Source organism: Pristis pectinata, chromosome 2 (genome assembly GCF_009764475.1).
Source record: "Pristis pectinata isolate sPriPec2 chromosome 2, sPriPec2.1.pri, whole genome shotgun sequence".
Taxonomy (NCBI): Eukaryota; Metazoa; Chordata; class Chondrichthyes; order Rhinopristiformes; family Pristidae; genus Pristis; species Pristis pectinata.
The window spans coordinates 5,000,525-5,025,852 of NC_067406.1; the positions used below are offsets into that span (position 1 = coordinate 5,000,525).

Here is a 25,328-nt window from a genome sequence, read left to right on the forward strand (position 1 = left end):
TTCTGGGAGTCATGATCAACCTCACCGATGTCCCTTTCCTCAAAGAGCCTGCAGTGACACCTCATGCACAGCTGCTCGGAAGTAAATTAGGAAATTGGTAAATTGGTTTATTATCATCATGTATACTGAGGGACAGTGGAAAACTTTGTTTTACAGATCATTTCATTACATCAGTGCATTGAGGTAGTACAAGCGAAAACAATAACAGGATGTAGAATAAAGTGTTACAGTTACAGTGAAAGTGCAGTTCAGGTAGACAATAAGGTAAAAGGCCATAATGAGGTAGATGTGAGGTCAAGACTATTGAATGGTCCCCTTATCGTATTAGGCAACCATTCAATTGTCTTTTAACAGCGGGACAGAAACTGTCCTTGAGCCTCACTCAGGTGTCTGCAACCAACTGTGGACTCAAACAGCAACCATTTAGCAAATAACAAAGTTCCGCAGCCAGCAATGAGATGAGCAATTAGTCTCCTCGGTCAAAAGAAGAACATTGTTAAAAAGTGCAAACAGACTTTTAATTTTCAAATAACCTTGTAAACAAGACTTCTAAACCACATAACAATGTAGCTCCACTTCTGTATCATACTGCAGTATTCAGTATCAGCACTTAAAAGGTTTTAGGTTAAGGCTCGAAGCCACATATTTTCTCTGGCCAACGTATGTCAATATATAGGAGAATCTAATTTTCTTATTTTTCTGCTCAAAATAAGACAAGTTTTTATGTGTGTCCTTTCACTAATCCTCTGCCCTGCCCCCACACTCCACACCACAAATGCTTTTCAAAGTGGACCACAGCTTGTTGCAACAATGAATTTTCACCATCTGCTTCTCAGACCCACAGAACAAGTTGCCAAACTTATGAGCCTCCTATCAGGAAGTGGACAACATGCGTTTCAACTACACATAATGCTGTGACAGAGAGTTGGATCCCAGACAGAGGACTGGATCCCAGACTGAGTGCTAACAGCAGACTTGAGGATGTACAGCCCTGACAGGGTAAAAGATTTAATACGCCAGTTAACTGGAGAGCTAAGACTTTCCAGGATAGTTCCCCCATCAACAAAGAAGGCAAAAGGGAAAGTAATGGCGAGTCAGTAACCAGAGGAAACGTTTAAGATCATTGGCTAACATTTCACACAGTTACTCTGCCTGAAAGGGCCAGGGAGAGGCAGAAAGTTTCTGAAAAGGAGAAATTTACTGGGCTATTGGAAAAGTGCAATTAATTACTCTGCTACTTGATTTACGAGAATTTTGCCAGGATTCAAGGGCCTGAGTTATAGGGAGAGGTTGGGTAGGCCAGGACTTTAGTCGTTGAAGCATAGGAGGCTGAGGGATGACCTTATAGAGGCGTATAAAATCATGAGGGGCATAGATAGGGTGAATACATTCAGTCTTTTTCCCAGGGAAAGGGAATCAAGAACTAGAGGGCGTAGGTTTAAGGTGAGAGGGGAAAGATTTAACATAGAACGTAGAACAGTACAGGACAGGCCATTCGGCCCACGATGCTGTGCCAACCTGATGCCAATTTATACGCAATGTCCTCCTCCTGTGTATAATCCACATCCCTCCATTCCCTTCACATTCATGTGTCTATCTAAAAGTCTCTTACACTCCACCAAACTGCCAGCTTCCACCACCATCCCTGATAACCCATTCCAGGCACCCACCATTCTCTGCATTAAAAACCTGCCCCTTGCGTCGTCTTTAAACTTCCCCCCCTCTTATCTTAAAAGCATGACCTCTGGTGTTTGACATTTCTACCTGTGGAATAGATTCTGACTGTCTATCCTATCTATGCCACTCATAATTTTAAAAACCTCTATCAGGTCTCTCCCCAGCCTCCGATGCTCTGGAGAAAACAACACAAGTTTGTCCAACCTCTCCTTATAGCTCATAACCCTCTAATCCAGGCAGCATCCTGGTAAACCTCTTCTGCACCCTCTCCACAGTCTCCACATCCTTCCTATAATGGGGCGACCAGAACTGCACACAATGCTCCAAGTGCGGTCTGATGAAAGTTTTATACAGCTACAGCATGACTTCCTTACTCTTTTTCTCAACACCCCTACCAATGAAGGCAAGCACGCCGTACACCGCCTTTACCACCTTATCCACTTTACGAACTTTGGACTTGGACCCCACGATTCCTCTGTACTTCGATGCTATTAAGGGGCCTACCATTAACTGTATACTTTCTCTTTTCATTTGACCTCCCAAAGTGCAACACCTCACACTTGCCTGAATATGAGGAACATTTAAAAAGGACCTGAGAGACAACTTCTTCACACAGAGGGTGGTGGGTATATGGAACGAGCTGCCAGAGGAAGTGGTTCAGGCAGGTACATGAACAACATTTAAAAGACACTTGGACAGGTAGATAGATAGGAAAGGTTTGGAGAGAAATGGACCAAACATGGGCAAATGGGACTAGCTTACATGAGCATCTTAGTCAGCATGGACAAGTTGGGCCAAAGGGCCTGTTTCCGTGCTGTATTGTTCTATGACTTCATGGCTCTATTTCAAACAGCCAGCTTCAGCACACTGAGCTTCAGAGAAGGGAGAGATGTAAGTCGGAGGGCTGCTGACACTGTAACAAGAAAGAGTCATCCTCCATGACTCTGCCCAAGTATCTACGTACAAAACCTACAGAGCTAATACATGAAGAAGAATGAAGTTGGCAGATTTTGTTATCCAAGCTGTGTTAATGGGTTTGAGGTGCAGATCAACAGTTATCTAATCACGTTTGAGGGAATCAGGTGTTCTCGTGTAGACAATGTCAATCACAGAGAAAATGGTTTCTGATCCCAACTGCGCCCTCACTGAAGTACACATGTACACAGTTTCCAAAAGAAGTTGTTGGTGGGGGGGGAAGCAGTTATTGGAACCAGACACCCAGCACCCACGAGCACAGAAGCAACAGAACACACGGCAACTCTCAAAACAACTGAGGTGAGTATCTCAGCACACGTTAGGACCAAACATGGTCTGTGGAACTTAACATTGCACCTGCCAGTGGCTTTAAGCAGGACTTAAACTATTTCTTCAAGTATTGTGTTGCCTGAAGTTTCTGCTACCACCTGAGGGAAACTAAGACACCACAGCCCTGGTCTGACAGCAACCTTCCTTTCCTTTCTGTCAAAAGGCAGACACAAAAATGAGTTCATGACATCTCACAGAACCTTCAAAGCAGTCCACATAAACAAAACCCAGTGATTGCTGCCATGCTGGTGAAGTCACACAAATAGGGAACAGATGCAGAGAAACACATAGAAGTTATTAACATGGAAAAAGACAGCGAAGCCTAGCCAGACCTAACAGCACTTACCTATCACACAATGCATAACGTGTGGCATTAGCCTGTCCACTACATTGGCCGAAGGAGGACTGTTGGCCAGGGGATGAAGCTAGCACCTAATCTCTTTATGCTAAGAGAGTAGAATCCAAATCCAAATCTATTAGAATCACTGCAAGAAACAAAATGCTGGAGGGTCAGGCAGTGTCTGTGGAGGGAAATGGAGATCAGATGTGTGTTGAAAAACATGATGGTGCTGGAGGAAGTGACCAGGCCAGGCAGCATCCGTGGAGAAAAACAGGCGGTCAACGTTTCAGGTCAGGACCCTTCTTCTTGAAGGGTCTACCTGCTTTTCTCCACGGATGCTGCCTGGTCTGCTGAGCTCCTCCAGCATCATCATGTTTTTCATCTAGATTCCAGCATCTGCAGTCCTTTCTTTCTCCAGTCAATGTGTGTTGCTCCACATTCCAACATCTGCAGTCTCTCGTGTCTCCACTAGAATCATTACATTGCCTCAGAAATCTAGAGAAGAAAAAGAGGCCATTCACCTCTTGTTTATGTGGCAATCTGTCCAATTAATTTATTCCAGCACAATCTCTCCATTGTCCTACAACTCTGTCTTTGGCAAATTTTACTGAACGCCCTCTTCCTTGCGCAGTCCATGGGGGTTGATGATGATCTTCGTCCACTCCACTGGCATTTGCCTGTGCGTGAATTATTTTAACGTGGGGTTGTTGCTATACATCACTGTGTCAAGGCTCTGGGTAGCTGAAGTCCAAGATGACTGGGGTCCAGGCACTCCTCTGTGGACCCTCAAAAATACACACATGAATGGAAGACAACAAAGAGGCCCACAACCCTTGCTTTGCTCATTCCACGATCATAGTCCTCCTTCAGTTCCTTCACTCACACCCTCTTTTTCAGCTCCCTCCCCACTTCACCCTGTTTTTCCCTTTCTAAAAAAGTATCCTGACTGGTTGCATCATGGTCTGGGATGGCAATTCGAATGCGCAGGAATGTAAGAAGCTGCAGAGAGTAGTGGACTCTGCTCAATACATCATGGGCACATCCCTCCCAACCATCGGTGATATCTACAGGAGGTGCTGCCTCAAGAAAGCAACATCTATTTTCTAAAATCCCCGCCATCCAGGCTAGGCCATCTTCTCACTGCTACCATCAGGCAGGAGGTACAGAAGCCTGAAGTCCCACACCACCAGGTTCAGGAACAGCTACTTCCCTTCAACCATTCGGTTCTTGAACCAACCGATAAAACCCTAATCACCACAGTTTAGCAACACTATGACCACTTTTTTTCTTGTTCTAATTGTGTTCTTTCTTGTAAAAGTTGTGTATAATTTTGTTTAATTTATGTTTTTCTGGTGAATGCTGCTTATCTGATGCTCTGTGCCTGTGATGCTGCTGCAAGTAAGCTTTTCATTGCACCTGTGCACACATGTACGTGTGCATGTGACAATAAACTCGACTTTGACTTTAATTCTCTGATCTCCCTCCACCATCTGCACCTCACCCTGGTCTCCTCTTGCTCTCCAGCTGCCTCCCGCATCTCCCCCACTAACCCAACATCCCCCCATGCCATTGTCCCTCCTTGGGGCCAATCCCCAATCCCCACCCTGTCCCAAGCAGACAAGCCTCTGGAGGAACGTGGCCTATCCCAGATTCCCAAACCTTCCTCCGAAAACTCCTTGAAAATCCCCGGGTATCTGCTCGACACTGCCTGGTGCCCTTTGTCAAGTTACAACCGAACCTGCTTCCTCCTCCTCTTAGTTTCTGGCAGTCCTTCAGAGCTGAGGAAGACTTGTTTACACTCCAGGTCTGGGAGGGCTGATGAAGCTGATGTTGGATCTGCAGGATCTGCCTCTGGTTGAGCAGAAGCCACCAAGGGGTAGTTGGGAAGGTGTGCTCCTGTCAGCTTCAGAATGAAGGGACGTCCCTTTAGAAATGAGATAAGGAGGAATTTCTTCAGCCAGAGATTGGTGAATCTGTGGAATTCATTGCCACAGAGGACTGTGGAGGCCGTCATTGGGTGTACTTATGGCAGAGATTGATAGGTTCTAGATTAATAAAGGGGTTAAGGGTTATGGGGAGAAGGCGGGAAAAAGGGGATGAAAAAGATCAGCCATGATTGAATGGCAGAGCAGACTCAATGGGCCGAATGGCCTAATTCTGCTCCTACATCTTATGGTCTTATGGCCTTATAATTCTGTAAATTTCAAACGTCATGGAAAGGGTTAAAGTTGGTCCTCAAGTTAAGGTCCTAAATTGAGGGAAGGCTAATTTCAATGGCATAAGAGATGACCAGGTGTAAGTTTTTTTTTTACCAAAATAAACTTTATTCATCAGAAAGAACAAACTATATACAACAATAAAACAGTGCAAACCTTTACATTCGTGTACGGATCCATCATTAGTTACCTTTTTATATAAAAAACACAGCACCGATGCCACACGTGTGGCTCCCTGGGGGCTACCCCAATCCCGTAATTTACAATATTTAAGGGGCTTTCTCGCCTGACCCCGCCCCTCCCTCTCCAGTGGCAGAAGAACCTTAAACTGTAGTCCTTCCCCACCGAGCCCTTGCGTTGGCTGCACCCAGCTTCAGTGCGTCCCTCAGCACGTACTCCTGCAGCCTGGAATGTGCCAGTCAGCAGCATTCCCCTACGGACATCTCACAGTGCTGGGAGACCAACAAGGGGAACAGATGCTGGTGACATCTGACCAGTGGGAGTCTTTTCAAAGAGCGTTAGTGAGAGTTCAGGGAAGCATTTACTGGTAAAGGTGAAAGGCAAATATGTCAAGATTAGGGAACCTTGGATGACAAATGGTATTGAAGGATTGATCAGGATAAAAAAGGAAACATATGACAGGTATAGGCAACTGGAATCGAGTGAGTTGGTTCAGGAGTTTAAGGAAATGGAGTTCAATGCAGAAAAATGTGTGGTGATGCATTTTGGGAACACTAATGAGGTCAGAACATACACCAGGAGCAGAGGAACCTCGGAGTACAAGTCCACAGATCCTTGAAGGTGGCAATGCAGTTGGACAACGTGGTTAGGAAGGCATACAAGATACTGGTTTTCATTAGTCAAAGCATTGAATACAGAAGTAGGATGCTCCAACTTGATAAAGCCTTGCTCAAACCTCAACTGGAGTACTGCATGCAATTCTGGTCACCAAGGTATGGGAAGGCTGTGACAGCGCGGGAGAGGGTGTGGAGGACATTCTCCAGGATCTTGCCTGGGATGGAGCAGTTCAGTTATGAGGAGAGACTGGGTCTGTTCTCCCAGGAGCAGAGGGGATTAAGAGAGGACATGACTGATGTATATAAAATTGAGGGGTAGAGACAGGGTAGACTCAGGAAACTTTTCCCCATATCAGAGGGATATAAAACTGGAGGACACAGGTTTAGGGTAGAGGGGAAGTGATTTAAGACAGGATATGCAGGGAACCTCCTTCACCCAGAGAGTGGTAAGTACCTGGAATGTTTTGCCTGAATGAATGGTTGAAGTTGGGTCACTGACAGCATTTAACATGTGTCTAGATGAGCACTTGAATCACCGAGGCATAGAAGGCTACGGATTAATGATGTCTTTCCACTGGAGAAACTGTGGAGGAGACTCACCAGGAGGTTGTCTGGATTGGAGGACTTCAGCTATGGGAAGAGATTGGATACGCTGGGATTGTTTTCCCTGGAGCAAAGGAGGCTGAGGGGTGACCTGACAGAGCGAAATAAAATCATGAGAGGTGGGTGGTCAAAACCTTTTTCCTGTGGTAGGGGTATCAAAAACAAGAGGGCATAGGTTTAAGGTGAGAGGAAGGAGTTTCAAAGGGGATCTGAGGGGTAACTTCTAAGATATCTTTATTAGTCACATGTACATCGAAACACACAGTGAAATGCATCTTTTGCGCAGAGTGTTCTGGGGGCAGCCCGCAAGTGTCGCCATGCTTCCGGCACCAACATAGCATGTCCACAACTTCCTAACCCATACATCTTTGGAATGTGGGAGGAAACTAGAGCACCCGGAGGAAACGCACACAGACACAGGGAGAACGTACAAACTCCTCACAGACAGCGGCCAGAATTGGACCTGGGTCGCTGGCGCTGTAATAGCGTTACGCTAACCGCTATACATAGAGAGTGGTTCAAGGAAGCAGTGGAATCAGGTATGATAACTAATTGAGAGATAATTAGACAGGCACTTGAAAAAGCAAGGCATACAAGGATATGAACCTAACACAGACAAACAGGATTCGTGTAGATGGATAAAAGAGGTCAGCATGCATGTAGAGGACTGAATGGACCACTTCTGTGCTGTACCACTCTATGACTCTAAATGTACCGAAAAGATTTTCGACAGCTCAAGAGGCTGAGAGGAGTTACATGGATAATTCACAATGTAAGCCAGCCACAGTTAAATGTGGTTGCTAAGAATATCATTGGCATCAGATATAAAATATTGAAGAGAAGAGATGAGACAAAGACAGACTATTGCACCGATGTATCCAGGAACAGTGTGACAGGAAGTTATGAACTAAAATAGTGAAACAAAAATTTAGAGAAGATCTTAGCAAATAGATTATTTTCCAAAGTAGTGATGAAACTTGAATTAATCTACATGCTCTCTTCTCTCTACTACCATTGGGGAGGAGGTACAGGAGCCTGAAGACCCACACTCAGCGATTCAGGAACAGCTTCTTCCCCTCCGCCATCAGATTTCTGAACAGTCCATGAACCCATGAACACTGCCTCATTATTGCTTTTTTTGCACTATTTATTTATTTTGTAATTTATAGTAATTTTGTGTCTTTGCACTGCAAAACAACAAATTTCATGTCATATAAGTCAGTGATAATAAACCTGATTCTGATATGGTAAAGTATGATATCGATGTGGCAGAGGAGTCTTAGATGCACTACAACGTTAGGCTGCATACCTTCGGGCAATAATTCTATTCTTGTCTATTTTATCTTCATCCTAACTGCAACGCACTTCCACTTGAACTTTCAGCGCAAAACAAATTAGTCAAAGTGCAAGTGAATAACAATGCAACACAGAGAGAAGAACAGGATGCTGCTGTTTAGCTCCTTGATGGGGGTTTATACTCCTGGTTTATGCCTTGTGCCACAGGATTCATTGCTGTGGATTATTTCATTGCAGTAAAAACAGAGAACCATAGAGCATCTTGCTATCACCACGTTTCTGTAAGATGGCTTCATGCACCCGTCCATGGAAGCAGCACCCGCGTTTCACAGGAGGTTCAAATCCCATTTACAGACCACATGAACAAAGCTCAGACACTTCATTAGTGCTCTCCAAATCTGAATCTGATTCACACACATGAAGCCCACTTGAAGTGTGAGGAGGAAACATACAGATCGATTGCCATTTTCAAATACTGCTCTTGAAAGCTGTGGTCAGCAGATCGGATGAAGCAAAAGCAACAAGTAAGTGGATGCACATAAAGGAGCTGGAGGAACTCAGCAGGTCGGGCAGCATTTATGGAGGGAAATGGACAGTCGACGTTTCAGGTCGGGACCCTTCATCAGGACTGGCCAGCTTTCTGGCCACTGACCACTGATCCAGATCCGGGGCTGGCCACTGATCCAGATCTGGGACTGGCCACTGATCCAGATCCAGGACTGGCCACTGATCCAGATTTCTAGCATCTGCAGTCTCTTGTGTGTCCAAGTACATGGTTGCTGAGCTATGCAACCTTCTATGGAGAAAATTTGGTTGCTTATCCCACTTCTCATACTGTGAAGTATGGTTGTATTTTATTGGAATGTAGAAGCTCATTTGCATTATGATCAAAAGCTCCCCCATTGTTTTATTTTAACTCCTTTTGTTTGCTTATCAAGCAACTCTTGCAAGTGAGTCAAGTTCTCCCACAAGATTCCCTGAAAGTGGCGCCACAGGCAGACAAAGTGGTGAAGGCTTGTAGCATGCGTGCCTTCATTGGACGTAGCACTGAGTACAAGAGTTGGGATGTCTGGTTACAGCTGTATAGGACGTTAGTGAGACTGCACCTTGCAGCTTCTCGCTGCCTTGGTAAAGCAGCCAGCATAATCAAAGACCCCACCCACCCCAGACATTCTCTCTTCTCCCCTCTCCCATCGGGCAGAAGATACAAAAGCCTGAAAGCACGTACCACCAGGCTCAAGGACAGCTTCTATCCCGCTGTTATAAGACTATCGAACGATCCCCTAGTACAATAACATAGAACAGCACAGGAACCGGCACACAATGTTGTGCCGAACTAACTAAACTAGTAATTAAATGCCTAAATAAAATAATAATCCCTTCTGCCTACATAATGTGCATATCCCTCCATTCTCTGCACATTCATGAGCCTATCTAGGAGCCACTTAAATGCCACTATCATATTTGCCTCCACTACCACCTCTGGCAGTGCATTCCAGGCACCCACCAACTCTCCGTGGAAAAAACTTGCCCCGCACATCTCCTTTGGTTACCCCCCTCTTTCCTTAAATGCGTGCCCTCCAGTAATAGACATTCTGACCCTGGGGAAAAGATGGACTCTTGACCTCACAATCTACCTCGTTATGGCCTTGTACTTTACCTGCACTGCACTTTCTCTGTAACTGCAACACTTCATTCTGCATTCTGTTACTGTTTTCCCTTGTACTACCTCAATGCACTGATGGGATGAAATGATCTGCATGGATGGCAGGCAAAACAAAGTTTTTCACTGTACCTCAGTACACGTGACAATAAAAAAACAATTTACCAATATTGTGTACCGTACTGGTCGCCACACTATGGGAAGGATGTGATTAAGCTAGAGAGGACACAGAAAAGATTCACAAGGATGTTGCCAGGACTGGAGGGCTTGAGTTATGAAGAGAGACTAGATAGGCTGGGACTGTTTTTCCCTGGAGTGTAGGAGGCTGAGGGGTGACCTTATAGAGGTTTATAAAATCATGAGGAGCACAGATAAGGTGGATGGTCACACTCTTTTATCCCCAGGGTGGGGGAGTCTAAAACTAGAGGGCTTAGGTTTAAGGTGAGAGGAGAAAGATTACACACAGAGGGCGGTGGGTATATGGAACGAGCTGCCAGAGCATGCGGTAGAGGCAGGTACAATTACGACGTTTAAAAGACATTTGGACAGGTTCATGGATCGGAAAAGTTTAGAGGGATACAGGCAAACGCAGACAAACGGGACTAGCTCAGGAAGGCACCTTGGTCAGCATGGACAAGTTGGGCTGAAGGGCCTGCCTCCGTGACTCTCAGGTTCTCTTATGGCTTGCCAGCTGATGTACAGTTAGAATAAAGGAAACTTTCCAATTTATTGTTGCTCTGGATTTGACCACAGATCCTCACATCATCCTGCCTTCCTTTCAAAGGCGAAACAATAACTACATTTCCACTTCAGCTTTCATGTGAAACAAATTAATTAAACAAGTGAACAACAATACCAGTGCAGCACAGAAAGAGAAAAACAGGATGCTGCCATTTTGGCCTTTGGACTTCTTACACCATTCAACAGGCGCTTGGCAGATCTACAACCTTACTCCTTTCCTGTTAGGTGACAGAAATCTAACGACTTCAGATTTAAAATTAATTGGTCCAGCCTCAATTACCACATTTTCCATTACCTTCTGTATGTGAAGGTTTCTTAACTTCACTTCTGAAAGGCCTGGCTGGAACTTTTAAACTCGACCCAACAAGTTCTAGATTCCCTAATAGTTTTCTTTCCCTCTACACTGTCAGTTCCCCCAATATCTCAAAAACCTCAATCCACTAACCCCATCAACTTACTAAATTCCGGAAAATAACCCCCCCCCCCCCCCCCCCCCCCCCCCCCCCCCCCCGCAATTTCTGTCACCTCTCTCTTCGTAATTTAACCCATGAAGTCCCAGTTTCATCCTGGTAAATCGATGATGATTCCCTTCCAAGACCAAAATATCCTTTCTAAGTTGCGCCCAGATCTGATCACAGTTCAGTCTAGCACAGAGTATTATAACCTACTGTCTTTTAATTAAGCTCTTTCATGAAAAGACGAAACTCCGACAGAACTGGTTACTTTCTGTACTTGTAAGTTGTACTATATTGTACCTAATGCCCGACTGTTTTTGGATCTTAATTCCATTCAATGTTTTACCATTAAGAAAGTACTCCATTCTATCCCACATATTTGTGTACAAACATGGGAAGATACTTGTCCCACCAAGTCTATGTTGGCTCTAAAAGCACACTCACCAGCCCCTTTCCCTTAATTATCACCCCACAACCTAATCTCCAAATTATCCTGTCACCCACCCCAATTGATGGTGGCCAATTAATCTACTAGTAATCTTTGGGATGTGGGAGGAACAAGGAACCCATGTGGTCACAGGCAGAACATGCAAAGCATTGTTCTCTCATTCATTCATTCAAGTCACTGCACTACCCTTTCTCTTTCTGATTCTTTTTCCCTCAATTCCTAGATTCCTCTGGTATCTAATCACATCATGTTCTATTATTTTCCACAGGAATAACTCCAAATAATTCACCCTCAACTCCATTAACAGCTTCCTTGAAAATTCCACCATAGTCATCAGAGGACAAATGTTCAGTCTTGTTGCAATCTAACCTGGTCGCCCCATTACAGGAAGAGTGTGGAGGCTTTGGAAAGGGTGCAGAAGAGGATTAGAGGGTATGAGGTACAAGGAGAGGTTGGAAAAACTTGGGTTGTTTTCTCTGGAACGTTGGAGGCTGAGGGGAGTCCTGATAGAAGTTTATAAGATTATGAGAGGAGTAGATAGGGTGGACAGTCAGAATCTTTTTCCCAGGGTAGAAATGTTAAGTACCTGAGGAAAACATTTAAGGTGAGAGGGGGGTAAGTTTGAAGGAGATGTGTGTGGCAAGCTTTTTTATTTACACAGAGAGTGGTGGGTGCCTGGAATGTGCTGCCAGGAGTGATGGTGGTAGCAGATACAATAGTGGTGTTTAATGGCTGTTAGAAAGAGACATGAATGTGCAGGGAATGGAGGGATACGGATCATGTGCAGCCAGAAGAGATTTTGTTTAATTCGGCATCGTGTTCAGCACAGATATCGTGGGCTGAAGAGCCTGTTCCAATGCTGTACTGTTCTACGTAGCCACATTTTGTATTTGTTATGATGTAGGCTACACTGGCAAGATCACTATTCTATTTCCTTGAACTGCTGCAAACCTACTGATGACAGTACTCCCACAGAGGTAACTCTAGGATTTATACACTTGGTTATTTACTAGAATGTATTTCATACATGGTACACATGTAACTTCGGTGCGTCAATGGTGGAGGGAGTGAACGTTTAGTACAGTAGACCAGGAACCCACAAGCTGATCCCTGTCCTGAATGGTGCACATTCCTGAATGTTGTGGAGCTATATACATCAAAGTGGTAATGAGTATATTCTCTTCTTCCTCTTCATAATTCAGGGCATTGATTACAGCAGTTGGGATGTTATGTTGCAGTTGTACAAGATGTTGGTGAGGACATGCTCGGAGTATTGTGTTCAGTTTTGGTCACCCTGCTATAGGAAAGTTGCCATTTAGCAGGAAATTGTGCAGGAAAGATTTACGAGAATGCTGCCAAGACTCAATGGGCTGGGTTATAGGGAGAGCTTGGGCAGGCTAGAACGTTATTCCTTGGAGCGTTGGAGAATGAGTAGTGACCATATAGAGGTGTGTAAAATAATGACGGGTATAGATAGGGTGAATACAAACAGTCTTTATCCCGGGGTTGAGGAATCAAGAACTAGAGGACATAGGTTTGGGGTGAGGGGGAAGGATTGGGAAAAGCCTGGGCCAACTTTTTCACACAGATAGTGTTCAGTATATAGAACATAGAACAGTACAGCACAGTACGGGCCCTTCGGCCCACAACGTTGTGCCAACCCATATAAACATCTACTCCATGATCAATCTAACCCTTCCCTCCTGCACAGTACATAACCCTCCATTTTTCTTACATCCATGTGCCTATCTAAGAGTCTTTTAAATGTCCCTATTCTGTCAGCCTCTCCCACCACCCCCGACAGTGTGTTCCAGGCACCCACCACTCTGTGTAAAGAACCTACCTCTGACATCTCCCCTAAACTTTCCTCCTCTGACCTTAAACTGACATCCTCTGGTATTGGCCATTTCTGCCCTGGGGAAAAGATGCCAGCTGTCCACTCTATCTATGCCTCTCAAATTCTTATACACCTCTATCAAGTTGCCTCTCATCCTGAGTTGTTCAAAGAAAAAGCCCTAGCTCACTTAACCTTTCCTCATAAGATGTTCTCCAATCCAGGCAGCATCCTGGTAAATCTCCTCTGCACCCTCTCTAAAGCTTCCACATCCTTCCTGTAATGAGGTGACAGAGAACTGAACACAATACTCTGTGGTCTAACCAGAGTTTTATAGAGCTACAACGTTACCTTGCGGCTCTTGAACTTAATCCCCCGACTAATGAAAGCCAGCACACCATACACCTTCTTAACCACCCTATCGACCTGCACAGCAACCTTAAGGGATCTATGGACTTGGACTCCAAGATCCCTCTGTTCCTCCTCACTGCTAAGGATCCTTCCATTAACCTTGTACTCTGCCTTCAAGTTCATTCTTCCAAAGTGTATCACATCACACTTCTCTGGATTGAACTACACCTGCCACTTCTCTGGCAAAGGTTTAGAGGGATAAGGGTTAAACGCAGGCAAATGGAACTAGCTTAGATGGGCATCTTGGTTGGCATAGACCGGTTGCACCAAAGGGCCTTTTTCCGTGCTGTATGACTCTATAACCCCGTGGCATTTAAACAAATGCATGGAGAGATTAGAGGAGAGTTGACGAGAGGTACCTTTTCACCTAAAGATTACTCTAGTGCTTGCAAGGAAGAAGGGAATAATTTTGGTAGCAGAATGCTGGAACTTACTGCCTGAAAGAGTGACCAAGGCCGAAACTCTCATCACATTGAAAGAGTCTTCAAGTGCATCAACGCATATGGTTATAGACAGCTGAGAAGTAGAATAAATCACCAAAGTTTCTTTCTCAGCTGGCATGGACAACAACAAAAGGTAGAAAGGAGGACTTAGGTCCCAGGCAGCTGAGGCACAATAATCAGTGCAGTAACTAAAAAAGGAACCAATGCCCTCGAGCTCTTGATTCTCCAACCCTGGGAAAACAACTGAGTGCATTCACCCTATCTATGCCCCTCCTGTTGCAAGACCCAGACAGCATTCAGCCTTGGGCTTTCACACAACACATGCACCAGAGATAGAGTCCCCCTAGCCCTCACCTTTCATCCTACTAGTCTCCACAAAACTTCTGCCTCCACAAATGCCAAGCAATGGACATCTCCAACAAGACAGAGTCTAACCATTTCCCCATGGCATTATGATTGCCGAAGTCCCCACCACCTAGATATTTTTCTTGGGGTGGAATGATAGGCGGCTGGGTCACCATTATCCAGCAACAAATGCACTGTGACTACAAAAGTAGGTCAAAGGCTAGATGTTCCAGGGTGAATGTCCCATCTCCTGACTCCTTAGAGCATTTCTACTATCTACCAGGCACATCTGAAGTTTGATACAACACTTGATCTCTGAACTTCACTCCATCCAGAACTAAATAGTCTGGTTGATTTAGGTTCTATTTCCCCCAGGTCTGTACCATCATCAAAATACACTGCAGTAACTCGGTCTTTTTCAACAGTTCTATCCAAATGAGTGCAAGCAAACATCACCACCTCTATTTGACCAGTCATCACACGACACCCTGATTTGGACATATATCATTGCTCCCACATCAGGGTGGAAAACCCTCTGACTCCAGTAAAGAGTACCTTTCTCATGTGGACCGCAGTGATTGCAGAAGGCAGCACCCCACCTCCACCTTCTCAAGGACCACTAGAGATAGGCGAATAAATGGCATTAATGCCCACAGACAACAAGTAATTAAAAAATTCCCATCCATTCCTATTAATTACACTTCATGAGCCCGAGCTACAGCACGTTTTGTGTTTACAAATCACTATAATTTACCTCATTAAATTAATGAGTTTGAACCACTGCACCACCAGGCGGTCACACAATGAGGAAATTTCAATGGCTGAGCAGCATACAATTTTGTCCTTTAACTACTAAGTTCTTAGATCTTAGAACACCAACTATACAATATTAACCACTGGGGTATATACAGTACATGCAAAAAGATTAAAATCCCTCGGTCACTTCATCACCTTGCTTCTTACCTCTTTGCCTGCACACCTCACCAATTAACAGCTACTTTACTGGTAACTTACAGATACTATTACATATGCTTCACAGAAAGATTTCTACTTTAATTCTGTTGGATAATTCCTCCATCCCCACCTCAGTTCATTTAATGTTGCCCTTGCTGCTACAAAGGTTGTTAACTTGAAGCACACAAGATCTGACAGAACTGAAGCCAACCATTACACTGTCCCTGAGCCAGCTAGTAGGAAAAAAAAGACCAAAGCTAAGACTGCAATTTACCTTTTAGTCTTCATCTGTTCTCGTAATTTACCGTACATCTCCAGAACTGGGGGAGAGAAAAAGAAACACATCAGACACTGCTGTACCTGTTTTATGAGTACGTACCACCAGACTTAAGGACAGCTTCTACCCCACTGTGATAAGACTATTGAACAGTTCCCTTATACAATGAGATGGACTCTGACCTCACAATCTTCCTTGTTGTGACCTTGCACCTTATTGCACTGCACTTTCTCTGTAGCTGTGACACTTTACTCTGTACTGTTACTGTTTTTACCTGTACTACATCAATGCACTTTGTACTAACTCAATGTAACTGCACTGTGTAATGAATTGACCTGTACGATCGGTTTGTAAGAGAAGTTTTTCACTGTACCTCAGTACAAGTGACAATAATAAACCAACACCAATGTTGCCATGTGCAATTTTTATCAATGCACCACAGAAAGCATTCTGTCCTGATGCATCATGGCTTGGTATGGCAACTGCTCTGCCCAAGACTGCAAGAAACTGCAGAGTTAATGACACAGCTCAGCACATCACGGAAACCAGCCTCCCCTCCATGGACTCTTGTCTACACTTCTCGCTGCCTTGGTAAAGCAACCAGCATAATCAAAGACCCCACCCACCCCAGACATTCTATCTTCTCCTCCCCTCCCATCGGGCAGAAGATACAAAAGCCTGAAAGTACGTACCACCAGACTCAAGGACAGCTTCTATCCCACAGTTATAAGATGATTGAATGGTTCCCCAGTACGATAAGATGGACTCTTGACTTCACAACCTGCCTCATTATGACCTTGCACCTTATTGTCTGCCTGCACTGCACTTTCTCTGTAACTGATACACTTTATTCTGTATTCTGTTATTGTTTGACCCTGTACCCCGATGCACTGTGTAATGAAATGATCTGTATGGATGGCATGCAAAACAAAGTTTTTCACTGTACCTCGGTACATGTGACAATAATAAACCGATTAATTTGCCACTGTGTAACTCAATACTTTGTTCCCAAGACTGGTTTAAATACTGTATTTTTATTTCTCTTTAAATCCCTTTGGTCAACTGGTTACCTAAACACACAACCTCTAGTCACCATACTCAAGAATCTCCAAGCCGAGCTTGCAAGGCAGGTCTGTGTAATATGGACTGTGGACTCCAGTGGCCCATGCTTGTATTAGCTAAGAGCATATGAATAAAGTCTTAGAGATCCCTTCAAACCTGTTCAACTGAGCTGCTAAAGTTGCACTGTCTTTGGGGCATGGAACATTCATAAACTTTCCATTTACCCCCAGAGTCAACAGTAGGAAACTGTCAAGAATCTAAGCTCCCAGTTGATCTCTCTCTCTCTCTCTCTCGCTCACTGACCAATGGTGACGATGATGGCAGAGTTTAGCAATCTGATTGAATTGAAATGGTTTAATATTGTCACATGTACCGAGGTGATATTATTACATAAAGATCATTTCATTACAACAGTGCATTGAGGTAGTACAAGGGAAAACAATAACAGAATGCAGAATAGAGTGTTATAGTTACAGAGAAAGTGCAGTGCAGGCACACAGTAAGCGCAAGGCCATAACGAGGTAAGTTTTTCATTGTACCTCGATACATGTGACAATAATAAACCAATTTACCTATTTATTTACCAGGGACAAACCAGAAAATCATAGGCTGGTACTAGGGAAAATATTGGGGAAGACCTTTGCATGCAGGACTTATTTGTACCTTGAAAAGCGTGGACCTATCAGGATAGCCACCATGGCTTTGTGCAAGGGAAGTCCTGTCTCAAAAATGTGATTGAGTTTTTTGAGGTGGTGACAAAGTTGTTTGATGAGAGTAGGGCGATGAATGTTGTCTACATGGACTTTGGTAAAGCATTGGACAGCTCCCTCACGGTAGGATAGTCCAGAAGATTGTCACATGGAATTCATGGTGAGTTGGATACAAAATTGGCTTGGTCATAGAAAACAAAGGGTAGCAGCAGAGGGGTGTTTCTCTGACTGGGGGGGTCTGTGGCCAGTGGTGCGCCACAAGAATCAGTGCTGGGACCTCTGTTGTTTGTAATATATAGAGTCATAGAGTCATACAGCATGGAAACAGACCAGTCAGCCCAATCGGTCCATGCCAACAGGTGGACACCCTTCCATATTAATCCCATCTCCTAGCACTTGATCTACAGCCTTCAATGCCTCAGCGATTCAAGTGCTCATCTAGACACGTCTTAAATGCTGCCAATGAACCAGCTCCAATCATACTCTCGGGCAGTGTATTCCAGGTACTGTGGGTGAAGAAGTTTAGGTCTCATATCCCCTCTCAGCTCACCTCACTTACCCCAAACCTATGTCCTCTAGTGTTATCTACCTCTTCATATAGGGAAAGGTTTTCTGCAGTCTACCCTATCTAAACCCCTCATAATTTATATACTTCAAACATGTCCCCTCTTAACCTCCAGGGAGAATAGGCCTCGCTTGTCCAGTCTCTACTCATAACTAAACTGTTCCATCCAGACAACATCCTGGTGAGTATTAATGATTTGGATGAAAATGTAGCTGATCTGATTGGTAAGTTTGGAGATGACACGAAAATGGTGGAGCTGTGGGTAGCCAGAGAGGATGTCAACGGATACAGCAGGATATAGCTCAGTTGGAAATTTGGGTGGAGAAGTGGCAGATGGAGTTTAATATGGACAAGCTGATACATTTTGGGAGGTCAAATGCAAGAGGATAGTATACCTACAGAAGGGACTTGGGGTGCAAGTCCACAGCTCCCTGAAAGTGGCACCACGAGTGGATAGGGTGTTAAAGGCGGCCCTCATCACTCGGGGTATTGAGTATAAGACTTGGTAAGTCATATTGCAGCTGCATAAAACTTTAGTTAGGCTACATTTGGAACACTGTGTGCAGTTCTGGTTGCCGCGCTATAGGAAGGATGTGGAGGCTTTGGAGAGGGTACAAAAGAGGTTCACCAGGATGTTGCTTGGATTGGAGTGTATAAGCCAGCAGGAGCAGTTGGACAAACTTGAATTGAGGGACAATCTGGTAGAAGTTTATAAAATGATGAGAGGCATAGATAGAGTAGACAGTCAGAGTCCTTCTCCCAGGGTGGAAATGTCTATTACTGGAGGGCATTGGTTTATGGTGAGAGGGGAAAAGTTTAAAGGAGATGTGCAAGGCAAATTTTTTTTACACAGATAGGTAGATGCCCTGTACACACTGCCAAGGAGGTGGTAGAAGCAAATACAACAGCATGTTTAAGAGGCATTTAGACAGACAAATAAGGAGGCAGGGAGTTGAAGGATATGGACCAGGGGCAGACAGATGGGACTAATTTAGATTGGCATCCTGGTCGGTGCAGACGTGGTGGGCCGAAGGGCCTGTTCCTGTTCTACATAGCCATTTTTACATTAATCCTACCATAACCCATTTTATTTTCCCCCTATTCCCATCAACTCCCCCCAATACCACTCATCTCAACACCAGGGGCAACTTACTTAGCAACCCACAGGTTTCTGTGACATTGGAGAAACCAGAGCAGCGGAAGGAAACCCACACAAGTCAGAGGGAGAATGTGCAAAGACAGACAGCACTGGAGGTCAGAATTAAACCCGGGTCGCTGGAGCTGTGGGCAGCAGCTCTACCAGCTGTACCACTGCACTGTCACCCAAGATAGAACCAGGTGAATATTGGGATCCATTTAAATACTAAAAGAACTGCACATTGATCAAGAACTAGAGAGCATGGGCTTAAGGTGAAAGGGGAGAGATTTAATAGGAACCTGAGGGGCAACTTTTTCACCCAGAGGGTAATCAATATATGGAACAAGCTGCCAGAGGAAGTGGCTGAGATAGGTACATTAATAACACTTAAAAGGTACTTGGACAGGTACATGGATAGGAAAAGTTTAGAGGGATATGGGCCAAATGCAGGCAAATGGGACTAGCTTTGTTGGGAATCTTGGTTGGCATGGACCAATTGGGCCAAAGGGCCTGTTTCCGTGCTCTATGACTCTATAATAAGAATGTGTACCTCTTTGCACCTCTGTGCTTGTTGGGCATAGCTATTAACATTCTTTTCTCTGGGTAAAAGCTCCAAACCTAACGAGCACCCCATTTAACTGATGTAGCATGGTCAGATCTGCTGACTCTCATATTGAATCAGGGGATCGTGTCTTTGGATTGTGACAAAGAAATGGCACTATTCATAAAAATGCAGGGAATACAAGGCCAAAATGTTTCCTCCACCCAGTATCAATTACCGTAAGGGACATTCTAGTATAGAATGGCCACCTGAGAAGACAGAAAAAAAGCAACAATAAAAGAGTTCTAAAATAAGCCAACACAAGAGAATGCAGATGCTGGAATCTGGAACAACAAACAACCTGCTGGAGGAAGGATCAAGAACAGGTACTTCCCTTCAACCATTCGGTTCTTGAACCAACCGGCACAACCCTAATCACTACCTCAGTATAACAACACTATGACCACATTGACAACTTTGCACTCCAGTCAACTTTGTTTCTTTTTGTTCTAATTGTGTTCCTTCTTGTCAAAATGTGTATAATTTACATGCTGCTTATCTGATGCTATGTGCATATGACAATAAACTCGACTTTGAACTCAGCGGGTCGAGAAGCATCTGTGGAGGGGAAAGGAGTTGTTGATATTTCAGGTTGAGACCCTGCATCAGGACTCTTCAGGTCTCGACCTGTAAGATCAACAATTCCTTTCCCCCCACAGATGCTGCTCGACCCACTGAGTTCCTCCAGCAGATTGTTTTCAGCTCAAAAATATGCCACTCAGCAATGAAGTGCATTGAAGTGCCTCTCTCAAAGTGGAAGAGTCTTTACAATTCCACTATTGGAACTAAATTTTGGTTGCCACATTTTCTCACTCAAAGTCATTGCTGGTCAGTGATAGGTAGGTGGCCAGAGATGGAAGCGACTCATTTAGCTCACACTGCCAGATGCAATTCAACAGCGGCTCAGGAACAGAAGGCTCAAGCAGCTGTGGTAATTTTGTCCAGTGCAGCACGCATTCACAGCTCACCTGCCAGTCCCTTGCTGCCCCTCCTGCACCCTTCACCCATCTGCTAAACTCGTCAGCACGCACTAACAAATCGAGCTGAGCCTAGGTGGGTTGCTCGATTTTCTATCCCTGCCACGACCCATCCTCTCCCCCCAAAGCCTCTCCATGGTGAGTATTAATGATTTGGATGAAAATGTACGTGGTCTGACTGGTAAATTTGCAGATGACACAAAAATTGGAGGAGTTGCGGAGAGCTAAAAAGGTTGTCAAAGGATACAGGATACAGCTGTTGGAAATTTGGGCGGAAAAATGGCAGACAGAGTTTAATCTGGACAAGTGATACATTTTGGGAGGTCAAATGCAAGAGGAAAGTATATGTACAAAATGATCTTGGGGTGCAAGTCCATATCTGGTACCAAGTATAAGAATTGGCAAGTCATTTTGACTATTGTAAAGATTGTGCATGATTGTCCCTCCAAACCCAACTCTGAATGGTAGTCTATGTTGACTCAGCTTACCTAAGTCGATGTTGGGCTAGTTTATCTAAGGCATTTGGTCTCGGCAACTCTTAAAAGAAAAAACATCCCATACACTCACAACCCAGGAGAGCCCAGAGCTCTTTTCAGCCACTGAAGCACTACTGTGTTAACATGAGGGGCAAAGCAAGCTCTCACAAAGCAAGCTCCCTCAAACATCTCTAGAAATAATTACTGGAGATGATCCATTTCAGAAAATTTGTCACAGGGTTAGACGCTGGTCAGAGGAAAACTCCTCTCCTATCCCCCGAATAGTATCAAAAGAACTTCTCCATTCATGTAAATTTAACTGGAATTAGTTTATTATTGCCACATGTACCGAGGTACAGTGAAAAACATGTCTTCCATACAATTCATACAGATCAATTCATTACATAGTGCATCAAAGTAGTACAAAGGAAAACAATGACAGAATGCAGAATAAAGTATAACAGCTAGAGAGGAAGTGCAGTGCAGGCAGACAATAAAGTGCAACGTCATAACGAGGTAGATTGTGAGGTCAAGAGTCCATCTTGTCATACTAGGGCATTCAATAGTCTTATAACAGTGGGATAGAAGCTGTCCTTGAGCCTGGTGGTACGTGCTTTCAGGCTTTTGTATCTTCTGCCCAATTGGAGAGGGGAGAAGAGAGAATGTCTGGGGTGGGTGGGGATTATGCTGGTTGCTTCACCAAGGCAGCGAGAAGTGTAGACAGTCCATGGAGGGGAGGCTGGTTTCCATGGGAGGGGAGGCTGTGTCCACAACTCTCTGCAGCTTCTTGCGGTCATGGGCAGAGCAGTTGCCGTACCAAGCCGTGATGCATCCAAGTAGGATGCTTTCTATGGTGTATCAATAAAAATTGGTGAGGGTCGACAGGGACTTGCTGTTGGGTGAACTAATGAGTTGGAATCTCCCAAATGGAACTAATCCTACCCCATGGGACAGATTTCTTCAGTCTCCTGAGGAAGTATAGTTTTATATATTTATAGTTATGTATTATCTGAACAACTGCACCTCTGACAGTATAACACTCCCTCAGTACTCCAGGGCAGTTAGCCTAGATTTTTGTGCAGTCTTATGGAGAGACTGACTCAACACAGGGCTGGGTTAGGAGGATGTAGTTTAGGGTCCCTGTACAAGATTCAGCTGGGTTACAAAGTCCTCCATTGGAAAAACACTGGCTTGCAACCATAGCCTGTAATGAAGCATGGCACTTGTTGTTGAAAGGTTCATGGAGCCATACCTAACTTTCCCTTGAATGCTGAAAGGGGACGAGAATTAGATTAAAATTCTGTGCAATTCTGGTCACCTCACTATAAGGAAGGATGTCGAGGCTTTAGAGGGTGCAGAGGAGTTTTACTAGGATACTGCCTGGATTAGAGGGCATGTGCTATCAGGAGAGGCTGGACAAACTTGGGCTCTTTTCTCTGGAGCAGTGGAGGCTGAGAGGTGATCTGTTGGAGGTGTATAAAATTATAAAAGGCATAGATGGGGTGGACAATCTATATCTTTTTCCCATTATTGAGCGATCCAATACCAGAGGGCATGCATTTAAAGTGAGAGGGGGCAGGTTCAGAACAGACGTTAGGGGTACGTTTTTTTACTGAGAGAGGGGTGGATGCCTGGAATGCGTTGCCTGATAGAGTGGTGGAGGCAAATTCATTGGGGGCTTTTAAGAGGGGCTTGGATGGGCACATGAATGAAAGGAGAATAGAGGGATATGGGCATTCTGTAGGTAGGAGGGAATAGCTATGTCAGCACAACATTGTGGGCCGAAGGGCCTGTTCTGTGCTCTACTGTTCCACGTTCTATGTAAAATGTTTTTAATGATCCTTCACTCTTAACAGCCGAATCATTCTACCCTATTCTCTTGCCCTTCCTCATGGTAGCTGGGAGTGACAGAAACATGGAGACAGACGAGACTGCAGATGCTGGAACCTGGAACAAACAAATGAGGTGCTGGAGGAACTCAGAGGGTCAGGCAGCATCCATGGAGGGAAATGGACTGTCACAATTTCAGGTTTCACCATTTCAGATTTCAATGGACTAAGACCCTTCATCTGGACTGTCCACTTCCCTCCACAGATGCTGCCTAACCCGCTGAGTTCCTCCAGCAGCTTATTTTTTGCTGGTGACAGAAACACCATCTGTCCCAGGGGCCTGGCAGGCCATCCTTTGAAAGCAGGGGCATGATTAGTTCCATTTGGGAGATTTCAACTCATTAGTTCACCCAACAGTCTGGCAAGGGCAACTACTCACCATAAACACAGTAAATGAATGAATCAAGAATGCTTAACCATGCACCCATAGAACAAGTATACGAATGGACTCCATCAGTCTGCACTTGATCTCCTATCTCTATGTTAACTACTATATTAACTATCACTCCAGAGCTCAACAGAACAACCTGAATATTCAACACTGCTGATTCTAAAGATCACTCCTTCAAAATTTTCTGAAACAGAAGTTAATGTCAAAGAAGAAGGCCATTCTGCCCTCATGTCTGTGTTGGTTCTTTGAAGGAACAACCCAATTATTCCCCCTGCTTGCAGCCATGAAAAGGCTTCCATCTCAAGTACAAGATTATGACAGTTTTAGATAAGAAAAGCTGCTCTCGTTAGCTGATGAAACAAGTACAAGAAGACACAGAGCTAAGGTTTTGGGGGTGTGAGGAAAAGCTTTCTGTGGACCTACCAGGGAGGTAGAAACAGAGATTTCAAAAGCAAATTATATAAGCTCTTGAGGGAATTAAATTTGTAGGTTTACAACTCTCTTGATGCTATTCAAAAGAAGACAGGGGAATTTTCCCTTGACTAGCTTTTAACCCTCAACCAAAATCTCAAACTGCTATCTTGTTGCTGTTCTGCATACCCAGAAGGATTACTCTGCAGAGAGCCAGCAATGAATCAATGGGCCAAACATACTCTTCTTTGTGCCATAATAACTCTATTTATCCAATTCCCCCTTGAAAATTATTATTAAATCTGTGGAGACACAAGAGACTGCAGGTGCTGGAATGATCCTGAGGCAGGGTTTCAACCCGAAACACTGACAATCCCTTTCCTCCCGCAGATGCTGCTCGACCCGCTGAGTTCCTGCAGCAGATTGTTAAATCTGCTTCCGCTGCCATTTTAGGCAGCAGATTCCAAATCATCATAGATCACTGCCTGAAAGAATTCTCATCTCCCTTTGGTCTTTTTCCTGGCAAATCCCTTAAATCTGCCACCTCTGGTTATTGGCCCTGATGCCAGTGGAAGATTTCTCTGCCCCTTCTATCTAAACCCCTCAAATGAAACTTTATGACTCAGCATTCACTTTCAATTGGCAGGTTGAGAGTAGTGTATACAGTAACACTTCTATACTTCAGTCTTTGAGCACTTAATCAGAATGGATGGATCTTCATCAACCAGCACTATTAGATTTTTGAAATAGCATTTTTACAATCTGTATTTCTGCCAAAGTTGTTTTACAACACACAATATTTGGGATAGAACACATTTAGACTTTGAGCTCCTTCAACTTAAAAATCCTGGTTTGGTCAAAGCAGAGACCAGCATGTGATATCCATTGGGAAGACCACAGACCATAAGATGTAAGAGCAGAATTAGGCCATTTGGCCCATCAAGTCTGCTCCACTATTCAACCATGACCGGTTTCATTTTCTCAACCCCATTCTCCCACCTTCTTCCTGTAACCCTTAACCCCCCCCCTCACCAATCAAGAACCTATCAATCTCTGCTTTAAATACACCCAATGACTTGGCCTCCATGGCCGTCTGTGGCAACGAATTCCACAGATTCACCACCCTCTGGCTGAAGAAATTCCTCCTCATCTTAGTTTTGGGATGCCTTTTATTCTGAGGCTGTGCCCTCGAATCCCGGACTCTCCTACTGATGGAAACATCCTCTCCACGTCCACTCTATCCAGGCCTTTCAGTATTCGGTAGGTTTCAATGAGATCCCCCCCTCATCCTTTTGAACTCCAT

General features: G+C 44.4%; 1 protein-coding gene across 3 annotated transcripts in view; it reads right to left on the reverse strand.

Moving 5' to 3' along the window:
- The window catches only part of exoc6b (exocyst complex component 6B), a 742,224-nt gene that overhangs the window by 628,480 nt on the left and 88,416 nt on the right, over positions 1-25,328 (reverse strand). For all 3 annotated transcript variants that reach the window (XM_052038528.1, XM_052038519.1, XM_052038535.1), the window contains one exon: positions 15,803-15,848. In XM_052038528.1, coding sequence (XP_051894488.1) covers positions 15,803-15,848 — 46 coding nt within the window. The remainder of the gene's footprint in view (positions 1-15,802; positions 15,849-25,328) is intronic.